The sequence below is a fragment of the Oncorhynchus gorbuscha genome, linkage group LG03, assembly GCF_021184085.1.
Source record: "Oncorhynchus gorbuscha isolate QuinsamMale2020 ecotype Even-year linkage group LG03, OgorEven_v1.0, whole genome shotgun sequence".
NCBI classification, from domain to species: domain Eukaryota; kingdom Metazoa; phylum Chordata; class Actinopteri; order Salmoniformes; family Salmonidae; genus Oncorhynchus; species Oncorhynchus gorbuscha.
This window is the reverse complement of record NC_060175.1, coordinates 53840149-53859410: the sequence shown is the minus strand read 5'-3', so window position 1 is coordinate 53859410 and position 19262 is coordinate 53840149. Positions and strand designations below refer to the sequence as shown.

The following is a 19262-nucleotide window of genomic DNA, read 5'->3' as shown; positions in this document are numbered from 1 at the left end:
TGAACACGGCAGAAGTCATGCTGGATTGACAGCATGGCCAATGTATTCAACTTTTTCTGGCTCACTGTGTTGAATGTTAATCCTTTTAAACGTGGAAAAGAGAGCCTTAAACCCAGACTTGGACCACACACCCACTCCACTGAATAGCAGGCTATTGATTGCTTTCCAACACTTGCAGTTAGCCACTGATTCCTTCAAAACCACTCATTGTTGAATTTGCGATTTCCAACTTGTTGTGTAATGTTTATGTCCAATGGCCGATGAGCACCGATACGTTTTATCTATAATTTTTCTTCATAATTTATTTTCATATGACAAGGATTTAAAAGGATTTGCCAGTAGATTGTCGACTTGATATAACGTGACTTGATGTCATTTTATCTGTGGCCATGAACCTCATTGGATGGGCACTTCTAATGTAACTATGGCAGCACCCAAGGGGCTTACAATTTTTTCGTGCTCTCCCTGTAGATTTTGTGGTGACGTAGTGTTCCCATGAGTGACAGAACACTGAGCCAATCACGGGGTAACTAGATATCATTGCCAACCCCTACACTCCCTATTTTCCGCTGGCTGCCCCACCACCACAGAAAGCACTGAGCTCGGCTGAAACACCTGGATTTTGGAGCTGCATTACTCAACAAAGCAAAGAGACCATGTTTGTATGCGGCTTTATTAACTCAATTATATATATATATTTTTATATTGTTTACAAACTGATATGTGACACATATTAATGCCAAAATAACCATGCAAAACAGGCAACAACAAAAAACAGCTAAACAGGTGGGTCTCTGCCCCACCTGCCTTGAATGACCGGTCGCCACTGTATGGTACTACACGGATCAAAATTAAAAAGTGAAACATTGTTGCCTGAAGTCGGACAGGCAGACTTCTAGGCTTATATTAACCCTGCTGTACCAAACTAAATGCTAGGCTGGAAGCACGGAGAAAACATGTGTGAATGTAAATAAATACAAGAGATGATTCAGACAACAACATGATATTCTAATTGAGGCACAGTGATCATTTTCAGATGTAACTGTTAGCAGGCATAGGGGTGTCTATGACGGCCTACACAGCATGACTTGGAACGCTGCTTGTCCAATCAGTATCCAGGATACCAAACAACTCGTTTTATAATGTTTTGTACACTGTGCATATATGGCTCTGCTGTCTGCTCCCACCTAACACTCATTATAAACTGGGTGGTTCAAGCCCTGAATGCTGATTGGCTGACAGATGTGGTATATCAGACCTTATACCACGGGTGACAAAACATTTATTTTGACTTCTTTAATTACATTGGTAATCAGTATATAATAGCAATAAGGCAACTTGCAAGGGAAGTAAACCAGGCAATCTGCGTTGTGTTGTACATAAAAACAGCCCTTAGCCGTGGTATATTGGCCATATACCACATCCCCTCGGGCCTTATTGCTTAAATAGTACTCCATCCGAACGTCATTGCCCATTGTCAGGTAGCCTAGAAAGCATGTTGGGAGTGTTGCAAATAAAAAGCACTGCATGAGGCACAGCACACTTTAGGCACAAAACATAACAGTACATCCTCCATCAGGTTAGGGCTCACAAACTCACTCCCTTTTCTGCTTAGGCAGCTGGACTGTTGAAAATATACAATGGGCTGATCTGGCATCAGGTGTGTTTACTCAGATCTGGCCAAGCATCCCACTGCTGTCATCAGAACCCTTCCCCCTTCACACACATGCATGCTCTCTCGTTCTCCCAGTAGCACACACAATGTGGGATCTGCTTCACTGATGCAAAAAGAACAGTGTGCAGGACACCATGAAAACAAGCTCAAGATCTATGAAAAATCTATGCCCCAGTTGAGATTTCATGAGGTTTTACTCAAAAGCCTAAGCAAATCTTAGATAATCCTTTGTGTTGTGTATTAACTCAGCAACCCTTTCCTCTGAAACAGAATGGAGGTTTTTTTTCTCCCCAGCGGCTTCGTTTTTTCCCCTCCGGGATGTGGCTTACATTTTCTGCATCACCCATCTCAGTACACTAAAGTGGCACTCTTCCTCGACTTCACAGACGTTTGCATATTTCGCAGACGAAACTTCAGAGAATATGCGAGTGACAATAAAATGACACAAGGACCGACTCTGGAAGTTGCAGACATTTTCAAACACACGGAAGCTGCGAGTGCAGCTCTAGACATTACTGCAATACTCTGGATGGATCCATGTCTGATTTGATCCGATGTAAATCACCAACACAGTAAATAGCCTAAGTCTAGGGGCTATGTATAAAAGTAAAATGGATATTCTGAAACGTCCAGTTTTGAAGTTAGGCCTACTCTACCTTTTGGGCTCTGGATGCTGATTGAATCTTGCCATTGTGTTACAGGCACATCATTTTCAGGGGGGGGCGGTACAGATGCGTCTGCAGCTAAGGTAAGTTCCCGCCCCATGGGTGTGTGTCTATGTAGGCTACGGGCGAGCGCACTGCATTCACCTGCCAATGCGTCTCCCCTTCAGTAGCCTACAGAGCTGTCTGTGGTGTAGTGCGCCGCGTCAACTTTAGCAACTCCTCAATTTCAAGGAATAACAGATATTAACGAGAGCAACAAAGTGGGATTGTACTCTATTGACCGAGATAAGAGTAGAGAGTAGGAGACAAATATTGCAAGCTTAGGTGATTGCCAAGTTCATTTGGATCCATAGCTTTGTTGCTGGGGATTCGTGCAGGATCTCCGCGGCTTCATTCGTACACTGGGGACAGAGAAGGAGAATTTAGTAGGATTTTGTTATCTGCCTTCTAAATGACTCTTATGACTGGAATCTGCGTAATTTCCACCGGGCAATAATAACCAGGTAGGCACAACCGTAGGCTACTTAATTGATCTAATGTTTTTATGCATAAGGTTTTTTTTCAGTCAAATCATGACTCATATGTTCGTGTTGAATTATTTATTATCCTAAGAGATTATTATCAAAACAATGCCTCCAGTAATTGAGTCGAACTACAATTGGTGATTTATACCTATTGTCTCTTATGTATTATTATTTTCAGTCCACTTAGCCAAACAATAAGTTAATGATGCTTTGTTAGGTCTCTGTTATTTTTATTATTATTATTAGGCCTACACATTTATGATTTTTATTTTTGCTGAATGGCTGCACGAGGAACCATATAAGCGTTCAGATCCGGTAGGCTATGGCTTGATATTTAGCCATAATATCTCTGCATTTCAAACGGCTGTAGGAGCTCTTGCGTGGTCTTTTCAGCTACTTCTCACGAGCGTCACAAGAAGCCAGCATTTTATAGCGTTCAAGTTTCTTCATCCAACAACAGGCTGCAGAAGCCTGCGCACCTAACTAACTGTGTGAAAAGTCAAGACTGTTCGTTGTTCGCTTATAACAGGAACATTTTCCCACTTATAGCCAGCCTAATATATTTTAAGCGTAGCCTAATTCATTTTCTATTGCACAGACTTGTCATGTTATTCTCGTTAATTATAGCCTCAACCCCATTCCCGAATAAATAAGGAATGTGTAGTGTTTTCTTTATATTCATTAAGCAGCGGTGGCCCATCTCTGTTGTCACCGCTGCAAAAAGCCTCTGCGTAAAAACAAAAAAACAAAAGAGTTCATATATACAGTGCTGGAGGCATCACTACAGACACCCTGGTTCAAAGCCAGGCTGTATCAACAACCGGCCGTGATTGGGAGTCCCATAGGGCGACGCACAATTGAGCCAGCGTCGTCCGGGTTTGGCCGGTATAGGCGGTCATTGTCATTTATAACTGACTCGTCATTGTAACTGACTTGCCTAGTTAAATATCGGTTAAATATAATAATCATATTAATATATATATATATTTGCCGAGACGCGCTTTTGAATATTCGGAACTTGATCCAACGTCCTTTTATAGCAGTTTTTAACCCCATACGCTCATGACCGAACAGAACAGTGATATATGGCCAAAGAAAGTATTTATGGGTTCCAAACCCCATAAATCAAGCACAATATTTAAATTATCTTTACTAATGTGTTGTTTTGTTAAATAGGCCCATCCTGGGTGCTTTTAGCGTTGCGGATATATCACATACACTAGCAGTGCTTTCAATTGTATTGGGTTGCACAAAAGAGTCCTTCCGAAGCCAGAAGTTCAAGTTGTGCTGGTGGGCGGGATGGTTGGTCATTATGAAGGGGGGATTTGAGACAAAATATCTAAAGCATCATATTATATTATTAAATAGACTTTCGAACGGTAGGTCTGTTGTAGACCCACTCATTTTCTGCTTAGGTCATGTCAAAATAAAAGTCCCCCAGAACGTATTCCCTTTTTGTCCACATATGGTGCATGTCAGTGGAGGTTCCTCAGAGGAGGAAGGGGAGGACCATCCTCCTCAGTGAATTTCATAAAAAATAAAAATAGTGAACCATTAAAAAACGTATCCTTTTTAGATAAAACTATACTACATATATTCACATTTCACCAAACACAGTAATTGATTAAAACACACTGTTTTGCAATGAAGGTCTACAGTAGCCTCAACAGCATTCTGTGGGGTAGCACCATGGTGTAGCTGGAGGACAGCTAGTTTCCGTCCTCCTCTGAGTACATAGACTTGAATACAAAACCTAGGAGGATTGTGGTTCTTATCTTCTTCCATAGACATACACAGTAATTATGGCAACTTCCGGAGGACGTCCTCCAACCTATCAGAACTCTTGCAGCATCAAATGACATGTTGTCAACCCAATCAAAGGATCAGAGAATTAATCTGGTATTGAACGCATAAGCTACAGCTAGCTATCACTGCAGTACATAACATTTGGTGAGTAGTTGACTCAAAGAGAGAGAAAGACAATAGTTGAACAGTTTTGGATAAATTAATGTATGTAAAAATGAAGGAAGAGAGAGAGCGGGAGAGAGAGAGAAAGAGAGAGATATTTCTTTGTAGTTTTCTTTTCACTTTCACTTAGCTAGTGAATGCAGCTAGGTAGTTTAGCCTACTCAAAAAAACTGGCTCAAACAGAGAGGGATGCTATGTTAGCTAGCTGGCTATGGCTAGCCAACACTCGAACTCTTCCAAGTCAAGGTAAGTTTAGCTTTTTTAAACATTTATTGCTAAACTGCTTGCTGACTGTACACTGTACTGCATGATTGTCGCGGGTTTACTAACGCGTTAGTTCTAGTAGGCATGTTGACTAGCTATGACGTTAGCTAATATGGTGACAATAATGTAGGCTGTGTGTAGCAGTTAGCTGTTATGATATGAAGGTTTGGCTTGGAAAGTTTTTTTCTCCAGGTTAAATATAGCTGATGTGTTGAGACTGAAGTCCCTAAGCAAAGGGAAAAGGTGCGAGAAGGAATTCTACAGCGAGTAAAATTAACATGCTGTTCGTTGATCAGTAACTGTAATACAGTACTTAAATTGGAATCTTACTTCGCTATATTACTCATTACCTCAAAAAGTAAAATTATTACTGTAACACGTTACTTTGTAAAGTATTACCCCCAAAACTGGTGGCATGTGTGTGTGTTGGAGAATTTTTGTATGGGGGTGTGATACAGAGCTGGTCATCATCTCACTCTCTCCCTCTTTCCCCAGGTACCTGGACTCTCTCTCCTCTTCTTCTCTGTAAGCGGAGGGACCATGCTGTGGGATAAAATGTGGTGGCTGTCCACCATGCTGGCCCTTTCGGCCCAGGCACTGCCCACACTGCCCATTGAGCCCCTCTCTGCCCCTCGGGTTTTCCTCTCCTTCAAAGGTAAGACACACGTTTAGATATCTTGCCTAGTTGGTGCGGTTCTCTGTGACTCTGAAACAGGTAAATAGTATTTCCCTGTATGTGAGCTTTATTTTTTTGCTTTTATTTTCCCAGCTCATCCTAGCTTTGTGTTTGCTCTTGGTGAAATGTAGGGTTTAGGGGGACTAGGAAGGCGTTCCAGACAGCTACGTGCTTGGCACACCGTGGTGTCAGTGTGAGCCCAGCCACCTCTCTCTGGCTGAAGCTTGATTATCTGCTGAGAGAGGAGGTTGACGAGAGACATGAGCAGGGGAGAGAAGAAGTGCTGTTTGTGCCTTCTGGTCAGGGCCAGAGACCAAGTCTTCATTAAACAGACTGTCTGACTGACTACCACAGTCATCCAACAGCGCTTCGTCTGCCCTCGGCAGAGCCCAGTGTATTATGAATACTTAAATTGGCACGTGAGGCCCTGTCTGTGTAGTGAACTGTACCTTGAAAGTGGACCTTTATGGTGTACCATAATCTCTGATGCTTTATCAATCCCGTTGCACTGTGTGCATGTAGGGCTAATCGTGATGTGAACCCCAGTGTGGAGCTCAAAGGAGAGGAGGCCTCGCTAAACCTCCAGATGTCTTTAAATCCTCATCACCTCATGTGGGGAATGAGAATAGATTCTGCACTTTTTTTTTTTTTTGCCCGTGAGTTATGTGGAATTGGGCAACCTGAGTCTCTCTCTCTCTCTCTCTCTCTCTCTCTCTCTCTCTCTCTCTCCCCTCTCCCTCTCCCTCTCCCTATCTCTCTCTCTCTCTCTCTCTCTCCTCTCCCTCTCCCTCTCTCCTCCTCTCCCTCTCCTCTCCCTCTCCCTCTCCCTCTCCCTCTCCCTCTCCCTCTCCCTCTCTCTCTCCCTCTCTCTCCCCTCTCTCTCTCCCTCTCTCTCTCCCTCTCTCTCTCCCTCTCTCTCTCCCTCTCTCTCTCTCTCCCTCTCTCTCCCTCTCTCTCTCTCTCTCTCTCTCTCTCTCTCTCTCTCTCTCTCTCTCTCTCTCTCTCTCTCTCTCTCTCTCTCTCTCTCTCTCTCTCTCTCTCTCTCTCTCTCTCTCCCTCTCCCTCTCCCTCTCCCTCTTTCTTTTTGCTTACTTGTCGGTTTTCACTCTCTAATTAAGTTGGTTTTCACAACCCACTGGTTTCAAGTTTACAATCGCACTGCTCCACAATGGTCATTTCTTTCCAATTTCCTTTAAATCAGTTCCTTTTGTTGTTGTTGTTATTCATTGTTTTTTGAGAGATCTATAGGGTTGTTCCATTTGAATTCAATCCCTTTTTGACCGCATCCCTTTTGATTTGAACAAAACTTTCCAGACATATTTGCCCATAGTAGAAGTGTTCAGAACGGGACTTTTTGGACCTGAATGTTAAAATATTGAGGTGCTCAAAGTTGACCCATTTTGCATTCCCCACCATACCATGAGACATCCAAGTCTTAGTCACTGGAAACGATTAACGGTTGAGTTTGATATCATTTAAAAGCTTTACAAACAGCGTTATCTATTTTATAATGTTGCATGCTCTTGAATACAGGGTGGGTGTCATATTCTGGGAAATAAATGTACTCGAATGCTTATAAAATTGACATTTAAAACTCAAATTGGGCCACAAAGATTGTTGGAAGTCCACACATCAGAGAATGTTGACTTGAATGGGGATATCAGTTGTTTTAAATTATACTGTCAATATTGTATAGGAAACCTATTTAAATATAAATCATTCCCAAATAAGTTGACATTCGATGGTGGGAGGCCGGCGGCCATCTTTGTGGTAGTGATTGGAAGTTACCATTTCAATTCAATCTCAATTTCAATGGTGTTTCAGCTACATTGCAGTGGTCTGAAGGTATATGTCCATTCCCTGAATCCTATTTCTATGATTGAAATGATACCCACCCTGAGCATGCTGTGTCTCAACCAATGGTGGGCACAACACAAACACATCAAACGATGTAAAATAGTGTCTAAGTTACAACATATGTAAAAATGGGGGTTTACGCATTTTACATCGTTGACGTTAAAGGTTAAAAAAATATTTTAAAAATCATAATTTGTATTTAAAAAAAGAAATTCAAGAAATTATCAGATAGGTTGAAAACATTGTCAGATGTGAAATTATATCCAACTCCGTTAATCTTTTCCAGTAATGAATACTTGGATGTCTCATGGCATCGTGAGGTATGCAAAATGGGTCAACTATGAGCACCGATGTCTCTTGAATATTTTTGGCATTTAGGTCAAAAAAGTCACTTTATGACCTCTTCTACCATGGGCAAAAAATGAATGGAAAGTTTCGTTCAAAACAAAAGGTCAAAGGTAAGAAAATATTTGAAATCAAATGGAACGACCCTATATTTTCTTTGACAGAGCAACTTCACTTTGTTGGTGACTAGAATTGAACATGAGCTGCACATTTTCTAATTGTGTTGTTTTGGCTCATACTAAGGGGAATTGCTTTTAAATGTGCCCATATTGATTCCTTTATGGACCTTGGTGAGCCAAATAATTAGCTACACATTTTACAAAGCATACACATGGGGGGGCAAGATTCCTTGGAGCTTTCCAAGGGGGCTCGACTGAATTTTAACAACCACTTGAAAATGCAACTCTAATCTCCTTATAACCATCCAACTGTTTTTAACAAGCTTTTTGTTTTCAACGCTCCAAGCTTTACACAACCTATTGCACCCACTGGTTCATGCTGCCAATCTCTGTGTCTATTGGAACACAGTTATACATTGTGGACTGTGTTGGCAAAATGCAGAAGCTAACCTGTGGCATTAATGTGGCTTGTGCTGGTCATCAGAGGGGTTAGACTTTGGCCAGCCCTATCTGCTGAGGAGGACTCAGACCGTCAGACAGAGTCACTAAAACAAGTTTGGGAGTTTGTTTAGTATGTCTGGCATTATTGATTGCTTTGAATATTGCTTTGAATATATATATATATATTGCTTTGAATATATATATATATATATATATATATATATATATATATATATATATATATATATATATATATATATATAATATATAAATAAATAAATAAATAAATAAATAAATACAAGCACTTCCTTCTTTGGATGTGGACTTGAGTGCTTGTAGGCTCCTGCTACCTGGAGAGCATGTTCATCATCAGTCAACTCATTCAGGGAACCTGCGCTACAGACAATCTCACAGAGACCTTGGACTGATGCATCTTTTTTCCTCAGTAGAGAGAGAGGGAGAGAGAGAGAGAGAGAGAGAGAGAGAGAGAGAGAGAGAGAGAGAGAGAGAGAGAGAGAGAGAGAGAGAGAGAAAAAAAGAGCTTTCTGCTGAATGAGTGAAAGCTTTAAGGATTTACATGCTAAACGGTGGCCCAGAGGGGAGAGACACGTCACATGCTAGCCATCACATAACTCCATTGTGACATGACAGCAGATTCACTGTGATTCATTCCCAGCACAGTGGTTAGGAAAAGCTAAATGCTCAAGGTTGCACATGTTTTTCAGAATGTCGTTTTCTGTCATTCTGAGCTGTATAATTTCTATATATTTATTCAACTGACATTCTCGTCTGAGTATTGAGTTCATTTCCAGTGTTCTTGACTCAGAAATCATTTTTAGTTTCCGTTGAATAATATCAGTCTGTCTACCTTATCTTCAAATCTATGCTTAAGTCCCCATCAGGTCTGAGATTTCTTTATAAGTTCCTACCAGTTGTCTGTGGTATAGTGAGGTCTATAAAAAGCAACCAATGAGTGGGTCAGAATCAGTGCAGGGCTCTGAGTTATCACCTGTGATAAAGGAAGAGCAAACAGCGGCTCAGAGTAAAGGAATGTCCACTCAGGACTCGTAAGCATCGATCATCTCCCACACTGCTTTAGCAGCATAAGCCGAAAGGGGAAGAAAAAATATTGGCCCTTGTAGAAACAGGCAGGCAGGCACACCATCTACACCTATTGTATACACTACAGCACCGTTGAAGTAAAGCTCTCCCTTATACAGTCACACACACAAAAACACTCATGCCCGCTCGCATACAAGTGCAAACACATTTTCAAAGTGCTCATCACAGGCTGGTTAGCCAACAGATTTGATGGTTATGAGATAAAGAGGGCACTTGGGTCTTCAAAGAACAGAGAGAGTGTGTTTACTGACATTGCTGAGACCCATACTAGATATGTAGACGTTGCCTCACTTCCTGTTCCGGCTGGTGGAAATTGCTGACAAAGTGGATGGTGGAGGTTGTAATACAATGTTGCAGCACAAACAAAGCACCACCGTTGTGTTCCTTATTCAGTGTACCTTTCTGCTGTCTTTGTTTGTGAAGAGTGAGTAGGACTGACTGGTTTTAGCTTCTGATTCTAGCTTCTTATTTATGCTCAAACAAGCTCTATAATTACATGCTATTTCAGGGTTTGGGGCTCTCCAGGGGTCATGACCCCCCCCCCCCTCCAAAAAACAGGATCCAGTCACACTTGGGCTTAACTGACGGCCCCCACACCCTGGGAGAATGGGAGCGTATTAGCTAGTAATAGCTTGTTACACTAATCTTCAGTCGCATTTGATCGCGTCGTTTTCCTTTTGCCTTTGGTTCAGGGTGAAACACCTGGAAACAGAGTTGCCAGTGAGCGAGGGAGAGAAAGGGAAAAAAAACTCAAGGTCACTTCAACTTCCCCTGGCTTTTTTTTCTTTCCCCAACTCGCTTTATCTTTCTCTATCACATAACCTTACGGTTTAAATCGGGATCCCAGTAGCCCAAAGAGCTCAGCGTTAGCGCACCTCTCCTGTCCGTGCTCTCAGGGTGGACGATGTTAACGCCGAGAGATCGTGTCTGACTATATGTCTGCGTCCCCTGTTCAGTGAATTAGGCTGCTGCTCACAGTGACCTTCACTTAGACTTCCTTCATTGTTGCTCTCTGGCTCTTACAATAGCCCAGATTTCTTAGATTAGTAGAAGAAGAAAAATAACTGCGGGCAGACATAGTGCTATGCCTACTGTGGCTGGTAAGAGAGTAAAAGCTATTCAGGGTTAAATGGCCTGCTGAAAGGTGCTTCCTCAGCTTTCCGCCTGCCTGTGGTTCGTTTCTCCACTGTATGGGTTGTCTGATACCCTTGCTGACGTGTCTGCTGAAAGGGGGAGCATTATGGTGGTCCATTTGTGCTCTGTCTGTCTGAGAGCCTTGCGACTGAGCGTTCAGTGTCTAAAAGAGAGAGAGAGATGGCCAGCCGAGAAAGAAAGACAAGAGAGTGAGAGGAGAAAAGTCCGCAGTCAGGTCTCCATGTAATGGACACGAGGTGGGAGTGTGTGTGTGTGTGTTTGTTTGTGGGTTAGTTGGTGCGTGGGTGTCTGTGTGTGAGAATAGTGAAACAAAGAGAGTTAGATGCCCATGCGTTTATCTCCCTCCATCTCCTTCCATCTCTCTCCCAGGCTCCAAGGTTCATATTTATTTGGGTCAATTGTAAGTGTGACACTGGAGCCAGAGCTAAGTGCCCCGGCAGGCCTTACCAGAACAGAGGCCCCCAGCAATCAATGAGCCGCTGAAAGCTTATCCACAGCTAACCTGCCAAGAGACAGCAAGTGCACAGACCCAGGGTGACTTTGTCAAGCCTTCCCAAGTCTTCCCAGGGACAACAAAAACCTGCCCTGGGCTCCAGACCGACATACTGAAAAGGACACGGTTTCGGAGGGAGCAACAATCCCAATGAGACCAGAATCAAAACCACCAGTACAGTACAAGACTTGTTGCTTGCCACTGCCAATCGGTTATGACATATCCACTGACTCCTTCAATAACCGTTGCCTCTCCCTTTTTGTATTAAACAAAGGTTCACTTAGAAGACATGAAACTTTGTAAAGGTATAATGATCACCGGGGAAACCGTGTCTGGGTCTCCGGTTATGTCCGCTACTCGCGATTACTCAGCGTCATTTTCATTGCAAGCAGGTCGAGGTGGCGGCTTTTTGCCTAAGAGGCCATTGATGAACTTGTCTTAAAGTTGATTATGGTTCCAGGGTATCTGACCACATGACCAGGTACAGTCAACACCTGACAGAATGACATCACATAGACCCAGCAGGAAGCATAAAAAGAGACGGCAAATATCTTGATGATTTGCATCATTTGCTGACTATTGATGCGCACCCTCTCACCTCCGTAGCACGGAGTCCCCTAACCCAGCTGACACACCCTCCCACCTCCGTAGCACGGAGTCCCCTAACCCAGCTGACACACCCTCCCACCTCCGTAGCACGGAGTCCCCTAACCCAGCTGACACACCCTCCCACCTCAGTAGCACGGAGTCCCCTAACCCAGCTGACACACCCTCCCACCTCCGTAGCACGGAGTCCCCTAACCCAGCTGACACACCCTCCCACCTCCGTAGCACGGAGTCCCCTAACCCAGCTGACACACCCTCCCACCTCCGTAGCACGGAGTCCCCTAACCCAGCTGACACACCCTCCCACCTCCGTAGCACGGAGTCCCCTAACCCAGCTGACACAGAGACCCACTGCTGTTAGGTAAGGATGGAGTGTGCCATGTAAGACATACAATGTAAGGGGCAGCTGACATAGCTAGTACATCAGTCCACGCATGTAATGTCAAAGCCCCCTGCCTGCCTGCTCTCCTCTCCTCTCCCTACTGTGACTGAGCTATTCCACCCCCTCTGCTCTGCACATCTGCTGCTGCCGTGTCATATGTCATCTGCGTCCCGCCTCCTCCCTCCCTCCCTCCCTCCCTCGCTCCTCTCTGCCGGCTGTGTGTGTACACAAACGTTGATAAAAAGATGCACAGCGCTGTCCCGGACAGACAATTTGTAACACATGCAGTCATGCCTTTGCTGCGTGTTTTGCAGAATGGGCTCTGAGAAGCCAAGTCAGTGCAGTTCCCACGTGTCACTTGGGCGGTCTGATAGTTTAGGTCTAGTGGGTTTGGTGCTCGTCCACTGATCTACAGATTGGGGGGGCGGTGGATGGAGATCTCTGGGTTGCCAGTTTTCGACTCCCATGCATGAAATGTGTATCGGCATTGTTATGGTCAGCAGGCTCATAGCTCCCCTTCACGTCTGTATTTTCATCATCGCTAAGGCCTTTGACAAATTGCTTCAACAGAATTATATGAGGTGGCTGTGGCACGCAAGCCTGGAGAGAACATGATTATCTCGCTGGCTGTGTTTCTCTCCGGAGATGACGGGGTGGTATATCCCAGCAACCTCTGCTCCGCAGGATTCGTGCTGTCAAACTGGGATTATTCAAGGAAGGAAAAACAGAAGGTGACAACTCAAGCTCTAAATATAGTGTCCTTCATGTCTCTGTCTCTCTGTATGTATCCTTCTCTCCTCCTCCTCCTCCTCCTCCTCCTCCTCCTCCTCCTCCTCCTCCTCCTCCTCCTCCTCCTCCTCCTCCTCCTCCTCTCCTTACACCCTCTCTTGTTGCTTGTTGATAAGGGGTTGGCAGGGGAGGGGGAGGGAGGGGAGTGACTAGCGTGCTTCCCACAGCTGGGGCACCCCGTTTTAGCACGCTCCAAAGGGGAAAGGGGAAACTGCCAGGTCTGCAAGGTCTCTGAAGTGACCAGACTTTCACTGGGGGAGAGGAGGGAGGGTAGTATATTTTTTTCCATGGCAAAATGTTTAACACGAAGCAGACCAAACTCAAACTTTGAAAACCTGCTGTAGGCAAAATATTGTGTGCTATAGCACGGAAAATAAATACATGTGATTCTGGTTGACAACATAATGATGTTTGTTCCCAAGTATTCTCCTCTGTTCTTTTCTGTGTCGTTTTATGTCAGCCCCGTCGTATAATGGCTGGCATATTTCTACCATCAAGCTATTAATCCCTGGCTCTCCCCTCTCCAAATGATGTCATGGATTTAAAAGAAAGACTTCAAGCACTTCAAAACTATTCTTCAATCAACGCGAAGGGACAGCAAATGAAAAGCAGGCAGGCCGATGCAGTTTATACTAGTGTGAGCAGAGTAGTTCATGTTAGCAGGACGACAGTGACGAGACAGAGCCATTACCAAATAGTTATTCACGCTGCAATCTCGCTCCATGGAGTTATAAAGGCACACCATCCAAATTAATTCCTAATCTGTACAGGGAAAGGACAGATTCCCTTATCTCCGGGATCTGCTTGTCAGCCTGTCTAACGTAGGCAGCCTGTCTGACGTAGGAGGCCTGTCTAACGTAGGCGGCCTCTCTAACGTAGGAGGCCTCTCTAACGTGGGCGGCCTCTCTAACGTAGGCGGCCTCTCTAACGTAGGAGGCCTCTCTAACGTAGGCGGCCTCTCTAACGTAGGCGGCCTGTCTAACGTAGGAGGCTTGTCTAACGTAGGAGGCTTGTCTAACGTAGGAGGCTTGTCTAACGTGGGCGGCCTGTCTAACGTAGGCGGCCTGTCTAACGTAGGAGGCTTGTCTAACGTAGGAAGCTTGTCTAACGTAGGCGGCCTGTCTAACGTAGGCAGCCTGTCTAACATAGGAGGCTTGTCTAACGTAGGAGGCTTGTCTAACGTAGGAGGCTTGTCTAACGTAGGAGGCTTGTCTAACGTAGGCGGCCTGTCTAACATAGGCGGCCTCTCTAACCTTGGCGGCCTGTCTAACGTAGGCGGCCTCTCTAACCTTGGCGGCCTGTCTAACATTGGCGGCCTGTCTATCGTTGGCGGCCTGTCTAACGTAGGAGGCCTGTCTGACGTAGGAGCCCTGTCTGACGTAGGAGGTCTGTCTGACGTAGGCGGCCTGTCGAACGTAGGAGGCCTGTCTGACGTAGGCGGCCTGTCTAACGTAGGAGTCCTGTCTGACGTAGGAGGCCTCTCTAACGTGGGCGGCCTCTCTAACGTGGGCGGCCTCTCTAACGTAGGCGGCCTCTCTAACGTAGGCGGCCTGTCTAACGTAGGCGGCCTGTCTAACGTAGGAGGCTTGTCTAACGTAGGGGGCTTGTCTAACGTAGGGGGCTTGTCTAACGTAAGTGGCCTGTCCAACGTAGGCGGCTTGTCTAATGTCGGCAGCCTGTCTAACGTAAGAGGTTTGTCTAACGTAGGATGCTTGTCTAACGTAGGAGGCTTGTCTAACGTAGGAGGTCTGTCTGACGTAGGCGGCCTGTCGAACGTAGGAGGCCTATCTGACGTAGGCGGCCTGTCTAACGTAGGAGTCCTGTCTGACGTAGGAGGCCTGTCTGACGTAGGAGGCCTGTCTGACGTGGGCAGCCTGTCTAACGTAGGAGCCCTGTCTGACGTAGGATCCCTGTCTGACGTAGGAGCCCTGTCTGACGTAGGCGGCCTGTCTAACGTAGGAGCCCTGTCTGACGTAGGCGGCCTGTCTAACGTGGGCAACCTGTCTAACGTAGGAGCCCTGTCTGACGTAGGATCCCTGTCTGACGTAGGAGCCCTGTCTGACGTAGGCGGCCTGTCTAACGCAGGCAGGCAGGCAGACAGACAGGCAGACAGACAGACAGACAGACAGACAGACAGACAGACAGACAGACAGACAGACAGACAGACAGACAGACAGACAGACAGACAGACAGACAGACAGACAGACAGACAGACAGACAGACAGACAGACAGACAGACAGACAGACAGACAGACAGACAGACAGACAGACAGACAGACAGACAGACAATGAGGTGTGGAGTGAGTTTGAGAAGATGCAAAAGTACAGTACTGACATACACACACTATACTATTCCATATTCTCCTCGTTCTCACCCTCAATCTTTCAATCTTTTACTCTGTTTCTCTTTATTTCAACCACATACTGTACATTTTTTTTAACCTTCCAACAGTGTTCCTCCCCGTTCCATTTAAGCTCCCTTGAGGGTGTGTACTTTAATAGCCTGATGTTTTTAAACTTCATGTTTATCTATGCGTGCGCGTGCATCTGTGGAATTCTGTTTCGGATACAGCTTCCACGGTTTTCCCATAGTGTGGGTTTCAGTTTCCCCAACACATGAAATGCTTCTTCCGAATGCAATATCACATGTAGATCATCGTTTACTTCACATGGGGCCACTTTGGCATGCTTGGTAAATGGTCCTTCTGTTTCGCTCTCTATGCTGTGCAAAGGGGGGGCAACATTCAGCAGGGGTGCGAGACAGCCACATTCAGATGCATTTGTCTAAATGTGTGTGTGTGTGTGTGTGTGTGTGTGTGTGTGTGTGTGTGTGTGTGTGTGTGTGTGTGTGTGTGTGTGTGTGTGTGTGTGTGTGTGTGTGTGTGTGTGTGTGTGTGTGTGTGTGTGTGTGTGTGTGTGTGTGTGTGTGTGTGTGTGTGTGTGTGTGTGTGTGTTCGTGTCTCTTGATGTCTGCTGCGGATTTTTTATCCCAGTTGAAATGTGACAGACAGGATAAAAATAGGCTCAGTGGAAGATGCAACGATGATGTTGCCTAATTTACTTTTTTATCCCCTAGAAAACAGAATTGAGGACTGCTGAACATTCAAACATGTATTCAGATATATTCACATATGTCTTAGGCCTAGTTTAGGTTTTTGTTTGGTTTTCACATGCAGTTGACCGTTGACTATAGGCGTCAATGGTCTTCTGGCCATTGTTCCACGTGAATGTAAGAAACTCCTTGGTGAACCCTTGCAAATCCTTTGACTCTAATGAAAGAGTATGCAGGCAGAGGCTATAGAGTAAACCACAGCCCCTGATATTAAGATGCTGTTTGACAGCAGCGGAGTGGGGAAGGCGAGGGATGGAGGATAAGGGGAGCACTTGCAGTTGGAAGGCACAGACAAAGATGATAATGGATATTTCCAGAAGTGTTTCTCTTAAGATTCAAAGTGACAGAGAAGGAGGAGGAGATGGAGGAGGATGAGTGTTTGAATAATCATCTCCTCAAGCCTGTGTGTGTGTGTGTGTGTGTGTGTGTGTGTGTGTGTGTGTGTGTGTGTGTGTGTGTGTGTGTGTGTGTGTGTGTGTGTGTGTGTGTGTGTGTGTGTGTGTGTGTGTGTGTGTGTGTGTGTGTGTGTGTGTGTGTGTGTGTGTGTGTGTGTGTGTGTGTGTGTGTGTGTGTGTTCACTCAGCTCTTGTTTTCAGGAGGACAAAGAAAAATGGAGCCACGTGTCTGGAAACAGGAACAGAGGTGGAGTGTGACAGTACTTTGGCGTGGTTGCCATAGCAACGTTGCTGTCACTTCTCCTCTCAAACAAACCAAACTGAGTTCAAATGACTCTCTCTTCAGAGGGAAAAGGAATGCAATCTCTGGATTGGTCTTATTTCCCCTGGCTTTTGTTGTTGTGTCTGCACACAGATGGAGTCTGAAAAAGACAAGGATAGAGGTCTGCTAGGTAAGATAAATGTGGATTTTCAGAGATAGTTTAACCCTCATACGGATTCATACAGATTCAACATTGGGAATGCGATTGAGGTTTTGAGTGTGTGTGTGTGTGTGTGTGTGTGTGTGTGTGTGTGTGTGTGTGTGTGTGTGTGTGTGTGTGTGTGTGTGTGTGTGTGTGTGTGTGTGTGTGTGTGTGTGTGTGTGTGTGTGTGTGTGTGTGTGTGTGTGTGCGTGTGCGCGCGCGCGTGCGTGTGTGTGTGTGTGAGAGAGAGAGAGAGAGATCAGAGACGTAGAGAAGGAGAAAGTGGAAAAGTCGATTCCCCAAGGACACAGACACCCTGTGGGGCCTCCAGATGTTGCTCCTGTGTTTGTGGGAGTTCTCTGGGGGTTCGCAGTCGGGCCCTGACCCCAGGGCTGGAATTAAAGGGACGGGAGTGATGGGGGGTCAAGGGCGCCTCTCTCTCGCCCTGCTGGCCCTGTTTATCCAGCCAGACATGAATGATTCCTCAAGAAACCCAGACAACGTATTATTTTTAAACAATGTTCTGAACAAGGAATTCATAGACTTTCAAACATATTGACTGATGAAGGTTTATTATCCTTTCATGACCTAAAAATATGTATAATTTACCTTGTTCGTCATTTTATTTTACTTGCAGTTAAGAACCGCTAGGCATAATTATGACTTCCCATGGAATCCACCACTCCCCTTCCATCCACTCACTGAGTTATTAGGTAGCCAGAACACAAGTTGAGGTTTTGTGTTCTATCTATATAAAGAAAGCTACTAGAAACCCTCCATAAACCAATGGGAGGAGTTACGAAATGGAACATATATTTTAAAGACTACTAACAAAATACATACTGGAAAAGTGTCTGGAACAATCTTCTAATGTTGTCCCGAAATCTGAGTCATCGACTAATACACCACAAATTAATTCACTGATTTTATTTGACTCTGCGGAAATGCCAATTTAAACTTGCTCCTATTCTAATTTGTCTGTTGTGTTCTCAAATAAATATTGGAAGCTACATACACATGATGTGGGACTGCCCCAGTGTGAAGACCTCCTGGTCACATGATGTGGGACTGCCCCAGTGTGAAGACCTCCTGGTCACATGATGTGGGACTGCCCCAGTGTGAAGACCTCCTGGTCACATGATGTGAGACTGCCCCAGTGTGAAGACCTCCTGGTCACATGATGTGAGACTGCCCCAGTGTGAAGACCTCCTGGTCACATGATGTGGGACTGCCCCAGTGTGAAGACCTCCTGGTCACATGATGTGGGACTGCCCCAGTGTGAAGACCTCCTGGTCACATGATGTGGGACTGCATCAGTGTGAAGACCTCCTGGTCACATGATGTGGGACTGCCCCAGTATGAAGACCTCCTGGTCACATGATGTGGGACTGCCCCAGTGTAAAGACCTCCTGGTCACATGATGTGGGACTGCACCAGTGTGAAGACCTCCTGGTCACATGATGTGGGACTGCCCCAGTTTGCCAGGTCTGTGTCGAACATTGTTGGTGCTGCCATTCCCTATCTCCCCAATATATTATTGTTGAATAACGACTCTTCACTAACTCTCACAGTACCCCAGAAACGGTTGTCTGGACTGACTGAGGCAAAAAATTATGTTAGTGACCAGATGGAAGCCTCCACATAAGCTCTGCATAACTCAATGGCTTCAAAACGTCCTTGACATTCTTTCACTAGAGCTCGCCACAGCTCATGTGAACAGCGCCAAACAACATTAGATACATTCAATAGAGCAGTTGAAAAGGTCAAAAGCTTATTATGAGATAATGTAATATAATCATGTTTGAATTTCTATATTATATTTTGAGTATCTGTATCCAATATGTATCCAGGCTGATTCTATTCATGTGTGCCTTGGTCCCACAAAGAATTTGACAAACATTAGATGGGTTACCCATGATGTTTTGTTTTATACAAAATGAGCCCCTGGGGGGAGGGAGGGAGTGAGTCACACCTATTGAGAAGAGGGAGGGAGAGGGGAGACGGGACATTTCTCTACTTTTTTTCGTTACTTTATCTATATACATTTGAAGTTAGAAGTTTACATACACCTTAGCCAAATACATTTAAACTCAGTTTTTCACAATTCCTGACATGTAATCATGGCAAAAAAAATCAGTCTTAGGTCATTTTGTTTTAAGAATGTGAAATGTCAGGATAATAGTAGAGGGAATGATCTATTTCAGCTTTTA

The 19262-nt window shown here is 44.9% G+C and overlaps 1 protein-coding gene across 4 annotated transcripts in view; it reads left to right on the top strand.

The window, feature by feature from the left end:
- Positions 1-2499: 2499 nt before the first annotated feature.
- Positions 2500-19262, top strand: part of LOC124031570 (semaphorin-3F-like) — a 74330-nt gene continuing 57567 nt past the window's right edge. For all 4 annotated transcript variants that reach the window (XM_046342975.1, XM_046342973.1, XM_046342972.1 and 1 more), the window contains exons 1-2: positions 2500-2843; positions 5592-5751. In XM_046342975.1, coding sequence (XP_046198931.1) covers positions 5637-5751 — 115 coding nt within the window. In that variant the 5' untranslated portion in view covers positions 2500-2843; positions 5592-5636. The remainder of the gene's footprint in view (positions 2844-5591; positions 5752-19262) is intronic.